General features: G+C 32.0%; 2 protein-coding genes across 3 annotated transcripts; both read right to left on the reverse strand.

The window, feature by feature from the left end:
• Positions 1-1,381: 1,381 nt before the first annotated feature.
• On the reverse strand, positions 1,382-5,716 carry LOC108320835 (constitutive photomorphogenesis protein 10). Its single transcript, XM_017552421.2, has 4 exons — positions 5,367-5,716; positions 5,199-5,272; positions 2,255-2,402; positions 1,382-1,662 (listed from the first exon to the last, which is right to left on the reverse strand). The coding sequence occupies exons 1-4, from the start codon at positions 5,566-5,568 to the stop codon at positions 1,565-1,567; spliced, it is 522 nt and encodes a 173-aa protein (XP_017407910.1). The 5' UTR covers positions 5,569-5,716; the 3' UTR covers positions 1,382-1,564.
• A 2,232-nt stretch (positions 5,717-7,948) lies between these two features.
• Positions 7,949-10,272, reverse strand: LOC108336294 (uncharacterized). Of its 2 annotated transcripts, XM_017572700.2 has the most exons (4): positions 10,153-10,272; positions 9,880-10,010; positions 9,617-9,787; positions 7,949-8,398 (listed from the first exon to the last, which is right to left on the reverse strand). In XM_017572700.2, coding segments are annotated over exons 1-4 (387 nt in total). In that variant the 5' UTR covers positions 10,154-10,272; the 3' UTR covers positions 7,949-8,314. The 2 variants fall into 2 exon arrangements, with proteins under 2 accessions (XP_017428189.1, XP_017428197.1); XM_017572708.2 differs by lacking the exon at positions 10,153-10,272 and having other exon boundaries at positions 9,880-10,100.
• Between the last annotated feature and the right edge of the window lie 3,948 nt (positions 10,273-14,220).

Below are 14,220 nucleotides of genomic sequence, written 5' to 3' on the forward strand. Positions count from 1 at the left end.
TCTACATCTTTGAGTGATTGTGTTATCTAATGCTTATGATACTAGTTATGGTATTAATATTGTATTTAGTTTGTAACGTAAAACAAATGTATTTGTTATTGGCTTATAGGATATTTCCAGGAAGGAAATCCTATTGAAGATGTTTCTTTGGTGTACACAATGATGTGGGATTCTAGGGTTGGAGATTATCTTGACACTCTAATAACCATTCAAACTCATATGGAATAGAATGAGATATGTTCTGAGAGTTACATGAGGTTCTAGTTTAAAGAACAATGTAGTTCTTATGACAGTAGAGGATTAAACATGTGAGTAATGAAGTGAGACCTATCATATGCAATGTAGTAGAGGCTATTACAACTGCAAAACCTCCTCAGATTCAATATAAACTTTTGTATCGAGATGATAATCTATAAAAGTTTGGTTGTATGTATGCTTCTATATAGAAATTGAACGACTCCTTGTACTTTAAATTTATGTTATTTCTTTTTCAACTAGCTTACCCTATTATGGGTTTTGTGGTTGTTGTGTTGTTTTTTCTCTTTACAATTATTACCTTAGTAGTGTGAGTAGATCGAATATGCATGTTGTTTTGTTCTCTTTACGTTTATCACCTTATTGGTGTGAATAAATCGAAGATACAAGTATAGAAACACCTTTTTAGATGAGGAGCAAATTATGTTGTTTTTTTCTCTTTACGCTTATCACCTTATTGGTGTGAATAAATCAAAGATACAAAACACCTTTTGTGGATGAGAAACAAGCTATCTTAATAATTGGCGATATTAAATCATGTTAAATATAATCTTATAACATCTTATCACCTTATTGGTGTGAATAAATCAAATATACAAGTATAAAAGCACCTTTTGTGGATGAGAAACAAGCTATCTTATCTTAATAATTGGTGATATTAAATCATGTTAAATATAATCTTATAACATCTTCGTGATAAAGTAACTCAAGAATGTATATAAGTAATATTATTATAGTCCTATATTGTAAGAAAATCCTAATAGAAAGAAAATACTAATACACTTTGGATTATCATTTTTTCTTAATATAAAAATTGAAAATGTTTAATAGAAAGAAAATACTAATACACTTTGGATTATCATTTTTTCTTAATATAAAAATTGAAAATGTTTTATTTTAATAGTACTATGCTATTAAAATGAGATGTTTCAAATATTATCAAAAATACGTTAATTAGAATCCATAACTTCGGTAAAAATTCTAGAATTCCTAAAATTAAATTTAAAAGACGTGTTTTCTTTTACTCAACAAAAGACATGTTTACAAATCTTTGTTGTTGTTTAGCCAAATTTAGTTAAGCAGACAAATGTAATGTAACAAAATAAATAAAAAGTAGAACAGAAAAAACAATTAAAAACATGTGATGATAAATAACCATTATCCAGGTACAATTATTGAAGAATCAACTAAGGCACTATCTTGAAGAACGAGCAAGTAGGAGTTACTATTGAATTATAAACTATCATTCTCATTTACATAAATACTGGAACACTGCATAAGATGTAAGTTAATAAAAGGACAGTTACATTCACTTGGCAAATCGAACAGTCCACTCTGCAGCAATACCATCATGTTTTGCTCTGTCTCCCGAATACAAGTGAGCAATGCCAGGGACAACAGCATTATCTGCAAAAAAGATTACAACTTTACACTCCAAGATCATAAATGCCTACTTGGTATGCTGATGTAAAGTGTTGGCGTTATTAATATTAGATGTTTGGAAACAAAAGTTCTACAGCCACAACAATTAAGGAAGAGAAGTATGAGATAAGATGGTTGATATGATGAGAACAAAAAGCTTTTCTATTTTTATAGTACTTTAATTTCTCATTTTTAAATACTTGGGAAACATGAAAACAAAACAGATTAAAAGGAGTTGTTTCTTGGTAAATCTTTAAAAATAAGAAACCAAGCATTAGCCAGGTAACATGCATGTCATTATTTGTAAGAGCAAAAAATGAAAGCAGAAATCCTATTGTCAAATCAAGCAACCTCTAAATTGGTTGAATCCCAAGTGTCAAAAAACATAAATTAGTTGGTGTCCCTGTTACAACGTACTACATCTCCAATACAAGGCAAGGTTGAAGAATGAACTGACATACAAGCCACCATCAACCGCCATTTATAGAAACAAAATTGAAAATGAAGACAATACAATACAATGACCAAAATAGTCATATCAATAAGTATTTTATTTTAAGGAGTTGGAAGAACTTACAATGATCAGGATTTGTGAAAATTGATCTAACTTCTCGTAGCACCTTAGTAATTGTTAGTGCTGGACTCCAATCATCCTTCAATATTCCCATACTTACAAGGCCGTCAGGGTCTACATTGCAGTGGTAAATGCGTGTTTTGAATACCACCTGCAATCTCATTTCTTTAATTTAAAATAGTAAAACACTGAAATCACTTCAACAGCCCTACACATTATTTTGTGGTTTGTTTGTGCATATCGCTCCTTCGTTTCCAAAACCAATACCACTCTTCCTTGATCAGGGGAAGTTTATGAAAATCAAGAAAAACAGAAGGAGGATAATTTAGTCTGTTCATAAAATATTTTGAACATTTCACAGAAGGGTTGTGCAGGATTTCAAAACAAAGGTGATATACTTTTAAAAACTGCAAAAATAGAAGAGGTAACAGTGACATACTCAAAAAGGAAGAAAAAAAAAGTAAACTGCTCCAAATTTCAATTTAAGAAACTAGAATTCAGAAGGCAGCTGGAAGTTCACACTGACCCAGTCGTCTCCCTAAAACAGCACAGCCAGAAAGCAAACTTTCCATTTTCCAGATCAAAATCCAAAAATATGTGCATTCAAGCAAATGAAAAACCTTTATATATATATTGAACATCATTAAGAATTAATTAAACTGACAATCAAGATTTATATATCAAAAATCATCTACAAACAAGATTAATCAAATGTAACAATCTAAACACATTGTCACTCTACCCCGGTCTTGACTTTAAGATTTCCTACTCAAGCCCATGAGAAAACCCATCCCAAAAGACTGCTCTGTTAAGTGAGAGAACACTGTACCCAACCACTCATTAAATGATTTTCATTCTAACTCTTTAAGCACATGTATATGTATGCACTTCCCTAGCTGCTTCTTTTCAAGTCACCCTTGCACATGAATTCCATAAAATTAGTTTGTTGGGTAATGAGCCTCATGGCTCAAGTGCCACATTGAGCACCTATACTCAATACGGAACGTTATATCAGACAAAGACAAGTTCATCGCCTTAAAACCGAACTAGTGACTGATGGAGTAAGTCATATGTACTGTCTGCTTGAATGACTCAAATGATTGAGAGGAATCATTGTCCAAATGTGCAACCTATGTGCAAATTGATAAAGCCTGTCTTGATCCACAACTAATCCTAATAATAAATATCAACATGATCCATAAACAACTTTATTCTGGTCAACAATTAGAATGGATTTCAAGGAATTCAATCCAGTCATTGTATAAAATACAGCTCCATGCCAAGCGTGTATACAACATGTCAGAATGCGCATTTAAGCTCAACAGTAACCTTTCTTCTACCTAAAATCCTAGTCTCAATCTAAACCCCTTACTTCCTTTTGGCTTACTAACTACATTGTCAGACAATCTCTAGCCCTCCTGGTTCTTGATTCACCTAGCAGGCATGCCAATAAACTCGACTAAAGAGTTGACCGAACCAAAACTCTTTGGATAATAGGTATTGTAACTAATATTACTATGATCAGTTTATTATGCTTCATTTTCCGGATTGGGCTCATTGTTGTAGTAATTGTAGAAATGAATGCGTGCGGATCCCCTTGAGTTCTTAATTCAATGACAGATAAAACCACATATCCAACTTGACAGAAGTGAAAATGGAAGGAATTCAATGAAAAGATATTTCAAAAACTACACATGTTATCTTATGATCAGAAAGAGACACACCCTATGAGATGTAGTTTTTAAGATAAAATAAAAACCAGTGGCTAAAGATTCATACACACCCACACGCATGCAACTACATGCATGTTAGATATCTCAGATTCTTAGAAATCTTATATTTATCTTTTATCTTCAATAATTTATTTTCTGTTACTTTGTTATTATTTTTTATTTGTATTATGGACTTAGTCCATATTTCCTTTATTATAAATAAAGTACTATATGTGTATTTTTTACACAAGGGAGATTAATCTCAAACCTATTTTTCATTATGTTCAATATGGTATCAGAATCATAATTTAGAGTTAATACTAGCAAAATTTGATGTTTGTTTGGTTTATTCTTCCACCCACTATCGGATCACCCATTAATGTTTAATCTCACACACAAGATGTATATACCTCGACATGAGGAAATTTGTTGGAAGTTCCACATAAACTAGAAATAAGGTCAATGCACAATATATAAGTGGATGCAAACCTCACCTTACAAGCCATAGGATTGAGTTAGGTTTAAACTTTATTTCTTAACATGGTACCAAAGTCTAGTTCTGATCCAAGGATTGAGTTTAATTCATATTTTCTTTATTATAATAAATAAAGTACCCTATGTGTAAGGAGATTAATCCTAAACCTATTTTTTATCATGTTCAATAATGCAAATTTTTCACCTTTACTTATGAAAAGAAAGAAAACACATGTTCCAAAAGGGAAAAAGTTAGAACATAGTCGACATTTTATTTACCCAGTTCATACACTTTTCTGGTTGTATAACAACATAACTTATAAAGTAAAGGATAGAAGCACTTCTATCAGAACTAGCAACAAAATTATCAGATCCAGTCCAGCAGACGGCTAGCAAAATTCTTCCAAACGCCAATCAAAACACTAAATTATGAGAAAGAAAACTGAAAAAAGACGTTACCACTCGCTAAATAATAAGTTGTCACACTAATAAGTCAGGTAGTGGTTAATGCGGCTGTTTGGCTAAATTTCTTAATTAGAAGAAAAAGAATAAGGAAAAATGAAAACAACACTAGTTCAAAGAGAGTTAACTTTGCAGATACGTACCCCTAAAACAAAATAACAAACACATATAGCGGAATACAAGGGAAATTGAAACATTTTTGACACTAAAAAAGATGAAACGGATTACTCAAAAGAAGTACATGTTCACTCCTTTGTAGAAAACAAAAAAGAATGGTGCAAGCAACATGAAGAATGTACCTGGGGAGGCTTGAAGGGATAATCACTAGGAAATTTGATGTCAAGGAAAAAGATTCCACCTTGGTAGGGTGTTCCTAAAGAGAAGAAGTTGATAAAGGAAAAATGAAAGTTAAGAAGATGATAGGACAGTAATAGGGTTAATAAATAGAATTGGGAATGTGTAGCTACCTGGGGTTCCAATAATGGTGGCAATCCAGTGATATAGGTTATCGCCCTTAGGGCCAGCGGAGCAATCGGGAGGAGGGTCGTTGTTGAGTTCCACCATTTCCCTCTGAATCCTCTTTCCTGAAGCCGACACGGAGGTTGTGGGTATCCATGACGATGTTGAAGAACTCCACGATGATTTTCCTCCCCCTCCTGATATCATCATCAATCTCTCAAACCCCAAACAAACTCGACAATTTTCTTCTTCTTCAAACTTTCCACAACCAAGGACCAGAGTGTTTCATTTCATCCTCTCCCATCTTTTGCTTCCCACTAGCACTACATTTTTATCTCAAGAATTTCAACTCCAATGTTATTTGGATTAATATGATGCCAGTTACTATACTTTTATATCATAATAATGTAACAAGTAATTTTCTCGTCAATGAGAATGGATTATTTAACAAAAATATATTTAATTGTTGAAAAAATTACAGCATTATACCTCAGTATATGATACAGTTATAGATATTAAAAGGAAGTAGAAGGGTTATGTTACAACTCTAAAGTTTTTTGAGATTGGAAATAATCACCTCTTACTTTTTAATATTTACAATTTCTCTTTATCCATGTACACAATTTAATATTTTCAAAAGAAAATGAACCAAAAAGTTATCGGAATAAATTCGACAGTAGTGACACTGCTTGCATCTATGGAAATGAGTATCCACTAAGGATAATAAAAAACAAAAATATAATTAAAAATAAATATATATAATAAAAATTCTTAAAATAAGAACTTATGTTAAATTATATTGAAGCTATAAAGAAATAAAGTAGACAAAATAATTATAAAAATATAAATACTTTTATTAACTTTTATGACATTGTAATTTCATACCACTAGATGATAAATATTATGAATCATCAGTAGTTTTTTACAAATAATAAAATCAATAAAATGAATTGTAATCACAACAATAAAACTGCAAACTAAAGAAAACGGTTACTTAATATTTATAGATTGGTTATAAATTATATATAGATATAAAATCACATGTATTTACTTTTGTGAGATAACAAAAAATAATAAAATTATAATTATAAAAGTAAATATAAATAATTTCTATTTATTTTGTAAATGATTTTTATTTATTTAGTGATAACTTTTTGGCAAGTATACCAAATCGTTACAAGTAATACAGTGAATAAGTAAAAATATCGTCTCCCAAGGGACTTGTGCAACACATGACAATTCTTCCTTTTATAATTCAATTAGACATCAAAATGCATAAAACAACACAAAAAACTCTTTTTGGTATTTTATCAAATAGTTGGTGTGCAAGGAATTATATTTAAAAGAAACTTTGTTGGAATTGAGTTTCATGAATCATATGAAGATAAAACTCTGTACAATATATCATTATTTCATTCAAACATTCACATCAAGGCATACTAGTCCTAATCCCTTATCAACTAGTTCTAAAGTTATATATCAAAATGCTAATCCCTTAGTCAATTTAATATATAATTTGCATTAAGTTCGATGCTAAGAATGACCAAGTTATTGAGTCTATCCCTAGATCCCAAATTACTTAGGTGCTCTGTCTATGTTCATGTTCAGAGTTACTTTCCAGTAATCAGAGACATTCAAATAACATCATATTTCCATACAATGATAATAAATTTAAGACAGAGCATATGAACGAATAACGATATATTGAATAGGAAAGTTACATCACATTGAGTTCATTACATCCAATTCCACAAAAGAAAAACTACTCTTAGTCATCTAAACATACACATTTGAAGCAATCCCTTGCAAAAATGGTGTCTTGATGCCTTGAAGTAGTGTCCGGAAGTTCCTGAGATGTTTTCGTTTCTTTTCTTTGTCCGGAACTTCTCCCAGAACTGTCTTTCTGTCACGTCTTTTAAAGCCACTTACTTCATTAATTCGCTCAGCGCACATGTACTGGTGCGCTATGCGAATTTTCTTAACTGCTGCATTTTAACTGTTGTTATTCGCTCAGCACACAGGTACTGGTGCGCTATGCGAATTTTTTTCTTCTGGCAGTGCGAATTTTGACTTTCGCTGTGCGAAAATTGGCTAACAGAATCCAAATAACACACTCTTTCCTGTACAATATGTTACATAACAATCTACTCCTTATTGCAACTTTTCACTAAGGAACAACATGAATAATTACAAAATTGAGCTCATTTATAAGTGTAAAAACAACTCTTTTTCACACTTATCATTTAGTAAATAATTTTTATTTATTTAATTTTAAAAAATAGTTAAATTTTAAAAGATAATTAAATTTAAAAAATCAATTAAACTTAAATAAAACGAAAATTTGAAAGATAAAAATTAAAAAAAAAATAGACACTAAAAAGTAAATTTTCCTTTATATATGTATAGATGAATAAACAATCAACTCCCCACTGCATGTGCTTCTTTTGTTTTTAAACATCAGTAGCAAGTGTATCGCGTGTCATGCTGTTTTATCAGATGGGTAGCAGCAATACTCTCTCATATATGTAAAATCATTTTTACATTGATGCTGAAATAAATAAATTCATGAAAGAAATGGAGAGCTAGATCGATCAGCAAGAAAACTTGTAGTTGCAGATGAATTTTGAACATTCAGAAATCTATAGCAGATTGAACCTTGCGATCATAATACAAAACTAAATTTAAGGAAGAAATGATGGAACTAAAAGCTGCTTGCTGCTAATAACTGCCTGAACCTGAATGACATATAACAAGAGTTATTAAATAGGCGAAGGCAAGAAGCGATATTGCTGTGTTTGTTTCATGTCAAGTGAACAGCTCTGTAAACTACCTAACTTTACTACTACTACTGATATTTCAAACTTCTAGTCCAAAACATGCTTCCATGCAGCTGAAGATGCTAGCCTCCGTCTTCAACAAGCAAACCTTAAAAGGTATCATGCTGAACTCTTAACACCTAATCTGTGTTAACCTTCTCCTCAATACTTGAGTTGCTAAGTATTACTACACCAATTATTATAAGTATGGCACCTGCAAACCACTGTGGAAAGGTTTTTGCATCAGAAAAATGTACAATTGAAGAAGTGGAATACACAAGAGGTATATAACCAGCTATAAGTATTGGTGTGGTTTAGTTATTTAGCACTGTCAGCATCAGTAGCAAAGAAAGAAAAGACAAGCATCCCTTTACCCTGTTAGCACAACAAAAGCAGGAGCAAAACAGCATTTAAGTTTATCTGTTTGGTGCCCCTTGAAAATTGTGTCCCGGAGACCTTTTGTAAAATTGCTTTTAAAGTGAAGAGATTTATGTTCGGATTTTTTTATTGCAAAATCAAGTTAGTAGAAAAGCTCCATTATTGTTTTATTGCAACATGTAAGGTATATACAGTTTTTTAAACTCAATGAATTTGGACACAATTAATTCATCGACATTAGCCAAACATGTTTAACTAAAATTACATTAAATGGTATTTCAACGTGATCTTAAATGGTCTCATGCGAATCCAAACCAAACACACTAAAACCCAAAGATATACTTGATGTGTTAAAGTGCATCATAAACTTATCCCAGAATAGTTCAGCTCAATTTACAGGGATCCCAAACTGACTCTAGTCCAGAGCCACAATAAACGTGAAGTATCTAGAAGGTTAACCTGATTAATTATTAGTCCAATAACAATTCCAAGTTCCAAACAGAGAGAATAGTTCAAAAATGGTGTATGTAAAGGTTCCAGGGATTTTAAAGACAGGCCATAACACTTGTTTCTGGCTGAATACTGCTATTGCAGAGCAACTCATAGTTAGAGTGTGATTCTGAATCCCTTGAAATGTAGTGGCAAGTAACAAGAGAGTTTCAACAGCATTGTGTGTTACTTTGAGGGAAAACATTCAAACTTCAATCTTCTACTCCAAGTGTTGTAATGTGGAATGTTTCCGGGGTGTGGGAGGTATTTAATTGTTTAAAATGAAGTGTCTTAAAATGAATAAAATTGTTAGCAGTTTTATAAATTAACCAAACTTCAAACTTCATAGCTTGTCCATAAATTTTAAAATTAGTTTATATAGAAGTTAAACATGAAAATGTAGAAAAATCATACAAAAAAAATTTCTGGGTAGATTAGCTAATAGATAAACTAATTTTGATTTTTTTCTTCTTATTTTTCTGTATTGGAAGTGTTCTTGAGAAATTATTTCAAACATGGACAAAGAAAGGATTGTGCAAAAATTGCAATTATAGTATTGATAAGAGAAAGGGTACCTGGAAAGAGAGTGATTCCCTAAAAAAGAAGAAACCTGCTAAACCGGAAGAGATAAAATTGGTAGCGAAATTGGTGACAGTTGCCTGAAGAGAGGAGAGAGCCTTAAGACTATTGACATAACAAGCCCACATCGTTACATTGAACAATAACACCATCCCGTATCTGAGAAACTGTTCAGTTCGCAGTGAGTAACAAAGATTGAAGGAAAGAGAATTGATTATAATATGAAATGCAGAAGTGAAATCTGAATGGTTAACCGAACCTGTTGAAGAGGGAGCTTTACGGAAATGGCTGCAAGAGCGGCATTAAATCCAGCAGAAACAGCCCACGCGTATCCTTTTCCGTTAGTGCCTGAACCTGACACTCTCTCCATGATCCGATTCTGATCGATCACTGTTTCAAATTAGGGCAAATTATTATTATGGGATTTGTTCTTTTGCAAAGGAAGCTCCAAATTTGGCAACAGGTTTTGTTGCTGAGACGCGTTTATTCAAAAATATCATAATAAAATATTAAGATACTTAAACAAGATTACTTTTTTCCCTTTACTGCAATGATTAATCTTGAATAACATCCCTTCTCTTCTCTAATGACAAACCAAACTGACTTTTTTTTTGGTACAAGTTTCTTCATCTGAACCAGAACTATTTTAAGCATTTTTTTTTCTTATTATTTAATATAATAGTATGCTAATTTATCAAGACAAATATTTACTTTGATTTAAATACGTTTTCAACTTATCCAATTAACGGGTCTTGATTGTGATTTATATAAAGAAAAAAACATTTATACCAAAATAGATATATAAGAAATGCATAAGAAAATTCATATTTTTGTCTTTTGTTCTTCAAAAACTCATTTATATTATGCATCACTTGGTAGCTTTCTATGAAAGTAAGATGAAGACACAAATACACCTAAATAATATAATCTTTTGATGATACGAGTCACGATAAGTGTTTGAAAAACTTAAGTCTAAACAAATTTCTTTTCATCTTTAAATTAATTGTAGACCTTATTCTTTTTATTTAATTCTAGCATTGCCTCTCTTATATAAGTTTTTTTTTATCTTATAAAATAACTCAATTTTAAGTGATTTTGTAAAAATACCATAACTTATTTTATTGGAACTATACTTGATTATCATTTCTTTTTAGGTGACATGTTCTCGAATTTTGTGAAATTAAATATCTGTGTTTTCACCGTTCAAAAAATACTAGATTTTTGCATAATACAATTACTAATTTCTTATTAAAAAAATATCAATGTGGGAGTATCTTGTTTCTGATGCATCAATTCAAGAATTCTTCATAATTATACTATATGAGTTACACAATTAGTTGCTGCCATGTTTTGCTTTGGAGATTGAAAGAGCAAGAAGAGGTTCTTTATTTGAAGATCATTCATACCCTGACGTGCTTTTTCTTATTTCAACATTTATTGTCCAATCACTATTTGTATATCCAACAAGCTTCATATAATTAGTTTTAGCACAAAAGTTCTCTTTGTCAAAGTACCTTTGATATATTTGAGAATTTTGTTTACTCCTTGTAGATTACATGCACATGGCTTTTCTTTGAATCTACTAAACAATCATACTTCAAAGATAAAGTTTGGTCTAGTAGCAATCAAATACATAAGATCTCCAATCAAGCTCTTGTAGTATGTTTGGTCTAGTAGCAGTCAAATATATAAGACCTCCATGATGGTTGTATTCTTTCTTTCTACCATTTGATTTTGTTGTGGAATGTATATGATTGTTAGTTGATGTCAAATCCCATGGTGGTTAAAGAAATTTGCACAAGCAAGATATTATTGGCCTTTGTTTGTCCTCAGTGCTTTAATCTTGTAGACACTTTGTTTCTCCATAAATTCCTTAAATGACTTTAAGGCATCACATGCTTTTGATTTCTATTTCAAAAAATATACCTAAGCTTTTTTTGCTAAAGTCATCAATGAAAGTGAAGAAATACAAGTTACCGCCATGGGTTGGTATCTCTACCATACACAAATCTGAATGAACAATCTCCAATATCTTTCTTGATCTCTAGGACTGTCCAGTTTGAAAAGATTCTTTATGCTTCTTTTTAATTTCACATGTTTCACAAACACTTTCTGGAATGTTTATAACAGGCAAGTCATATACATATTCTTTTCTAGATAAAAACATTAATTCAGAAAAGTGATAATGTTTACAGCGCATGTTGTTAAGGCTTCGATAAGCATACTGAATCGTTCAAGTAATATAAAATGGTAAGATCAAGTATCGTTTCCCAAGAAACTCGTGTAACACTAGTTAATTGCACTATTAACAACTCATTTAGACTCAAGAACAACATATCAATTGACAAACAAGTACAAATAGATAAATTCACAAATAATTACAAGGTTGGACTTTGGTATTAAAGGAACTTAGAAATGGAAAAGACTAGAAACGGTATGAAATGGCAATGTTAAGGTTAGTTTTCACCAATTCACTCTTGTGTATACCCAATTTCATCTTCTCGCCATCAAACACTAATGTCAACCCGCTAAAACACTCTAGCCCTAATCCCTTAGGTTAAAGAGCCTAGCTTTTACCTATTAACTATCAATCCCTTGATTAATTAACAATGCATTAAGAACTAGGATCTAAGTCAACATGTGAATCATCTTTCATCCCTAGAATCAATGAACCACAAGGACTCTTGTTTTAGTTTTAGGTTTCATCTTACATTCCCATAACCCATGAAACCCCAAAATCATGCCATGAACATTCCTATTACATGCAAGCTTTAAGATTGGAAACAAGAATACTAGCAATTGATAGAAAATGCATATATAAATACGAATCAATCATCCATTACACAAGAATTCATAGTCTACAACAATCCCTAACAAGATGAATTTGGTTCTCCACGTCCATGGAGAACCCTAAAGCTTACAAGCATGGTGGATGGAAGAAGAAGGAGACCCAAAGGAAGAGGAGGAGATGTTCCCACAAGCTCCCTGCACCCTCCATGAGATCCAGCAGTAGAATCGTACCTCCAAAGAACCAAAGACCCAAACCCCTTCACGTTTTAGGGTTACATAAGCTCAAATTGCCACATCAGCAAAGGTGGCGCTCAGCGCCCTTGAAGGGGGTGCCCAGACGAGAAATTCTGACAGCATAATGGCGTTAAGCGCCCTCTGCTAAGGGGCGCTCAGCGTGAGCACACCAAAAATAAGCTTTTGTGCAGTTTGTGCAAGTGGCGCTCAGCGCCCCTGACCTAGGGTCCTCAGCCTGACTCTGTTGCACTGCATCTTTTTCTCTTTTTCTGTAGATCTGCTTGCTTTTGTGGTTGGTTCTGTTCTTTACATTGTTGGAGATTCTTCCAAGCACATTATTAGCTACAAAATAAAGGAATTATAGATGAAATTACATCAAAGTAGCCCAAAACACAATTATTCATAAAACTAAGATAAAAGAGAGGATTAAGCAAGTTACAAGCTAGAAAAGAGTTGATTTTGCTACTAAATTGATGTTTAGATAATGGTAAGAATTAACATTATCACATGTACCATAGGCAGTCATCATTTGGTACAAAAGAACTTAAGTAGGATAGTTCTTTAAGCTAAACTTTCAAAGGAAACAAGTGATTAGAAGTCATTTTTTACCTTGGAAATAAATATCTTATTTTCATCCATCAATGTACAAGAGTCGTTACTAATTTGCATGTTGTAGTCTTTTTCTAATAGTTGTCTTATAGTGAAAATGTTTTGATGAAGTCCAAAAGCATAGAAAACATCATAAATGAAATTATGAGAACCATCTTTTAATTTGATACCAATTCTTCCTTTCCCCAAAATTGGAATATCTGTATTACTCCCGAACTTCACGATAGATTTTATTGTTTTATCTAGTGAGGAAAATAACTCTTTTTTTCTCACACATGTGGTTGTTGCAGCCATTATCTAAATACCAAATATTTTCATCACTTGCAAAATTATTTATTGCTAGAAGTAAAGTATGTGGGTTATTAGAACTTTCACCAGTATGATGATCTTGATTTTCTACTATATTTGCCTATTGTTTGAATCTACAATATACAATTCCGTGTTTGAAATTTCCACATTAGTATCAACTGAAATTTTTCCTTCCTTGGTAGTTGAAGTCTCATCTTCCTCTTCCATGATTGATAAATCTGAAATCATGTCCACTTATTTCTTGATTAGGTGGCTTGAAAATGTTATCTTTCCATTATTGATTGTCCTCTAAAGTTGTCAGAACCCCTACCTTTGAAATTTATCTTTCCACCTTCACAACCTTTATTGTCTTCACTTCGACTGAATTATCTATGTTGGTAAAATTAACCTGGCTTTCCAATGTGTCTTCATTTACTCTTTCAGTTTTCTCCAAAATTCTATTTACATGACTTTCAATGCTGCCTTGCAATTCTGCAAATGTCATGGTGTGTGTGTCGTGGGACTCAATTATTGTAGTCACCACATGATCAAACATGATTGGCATGATGTGTAGAATTTTCTCTACCACCTTGTTTTCGAGAATATCTTCTCCGTATACCCTTATCTTATTAACAAGGTATGTTACCCGTGAAAAATATTGTTTCATGGTTTTTGAATT

Source organism: Vigna angularis, chromosome 1, assembly GCF_016808095.1.
Source record: "Vigna angularis cultivar LongXiaoDou No.4 chromosome 1, ASM1680809v1, whole genome shotgun sequence".
NCBI lineage: Eukaryota > Viridiplantae > Streptophyta > Magnoliopsida > Fabales > Fabaceae > Vigna > Vigna angularis.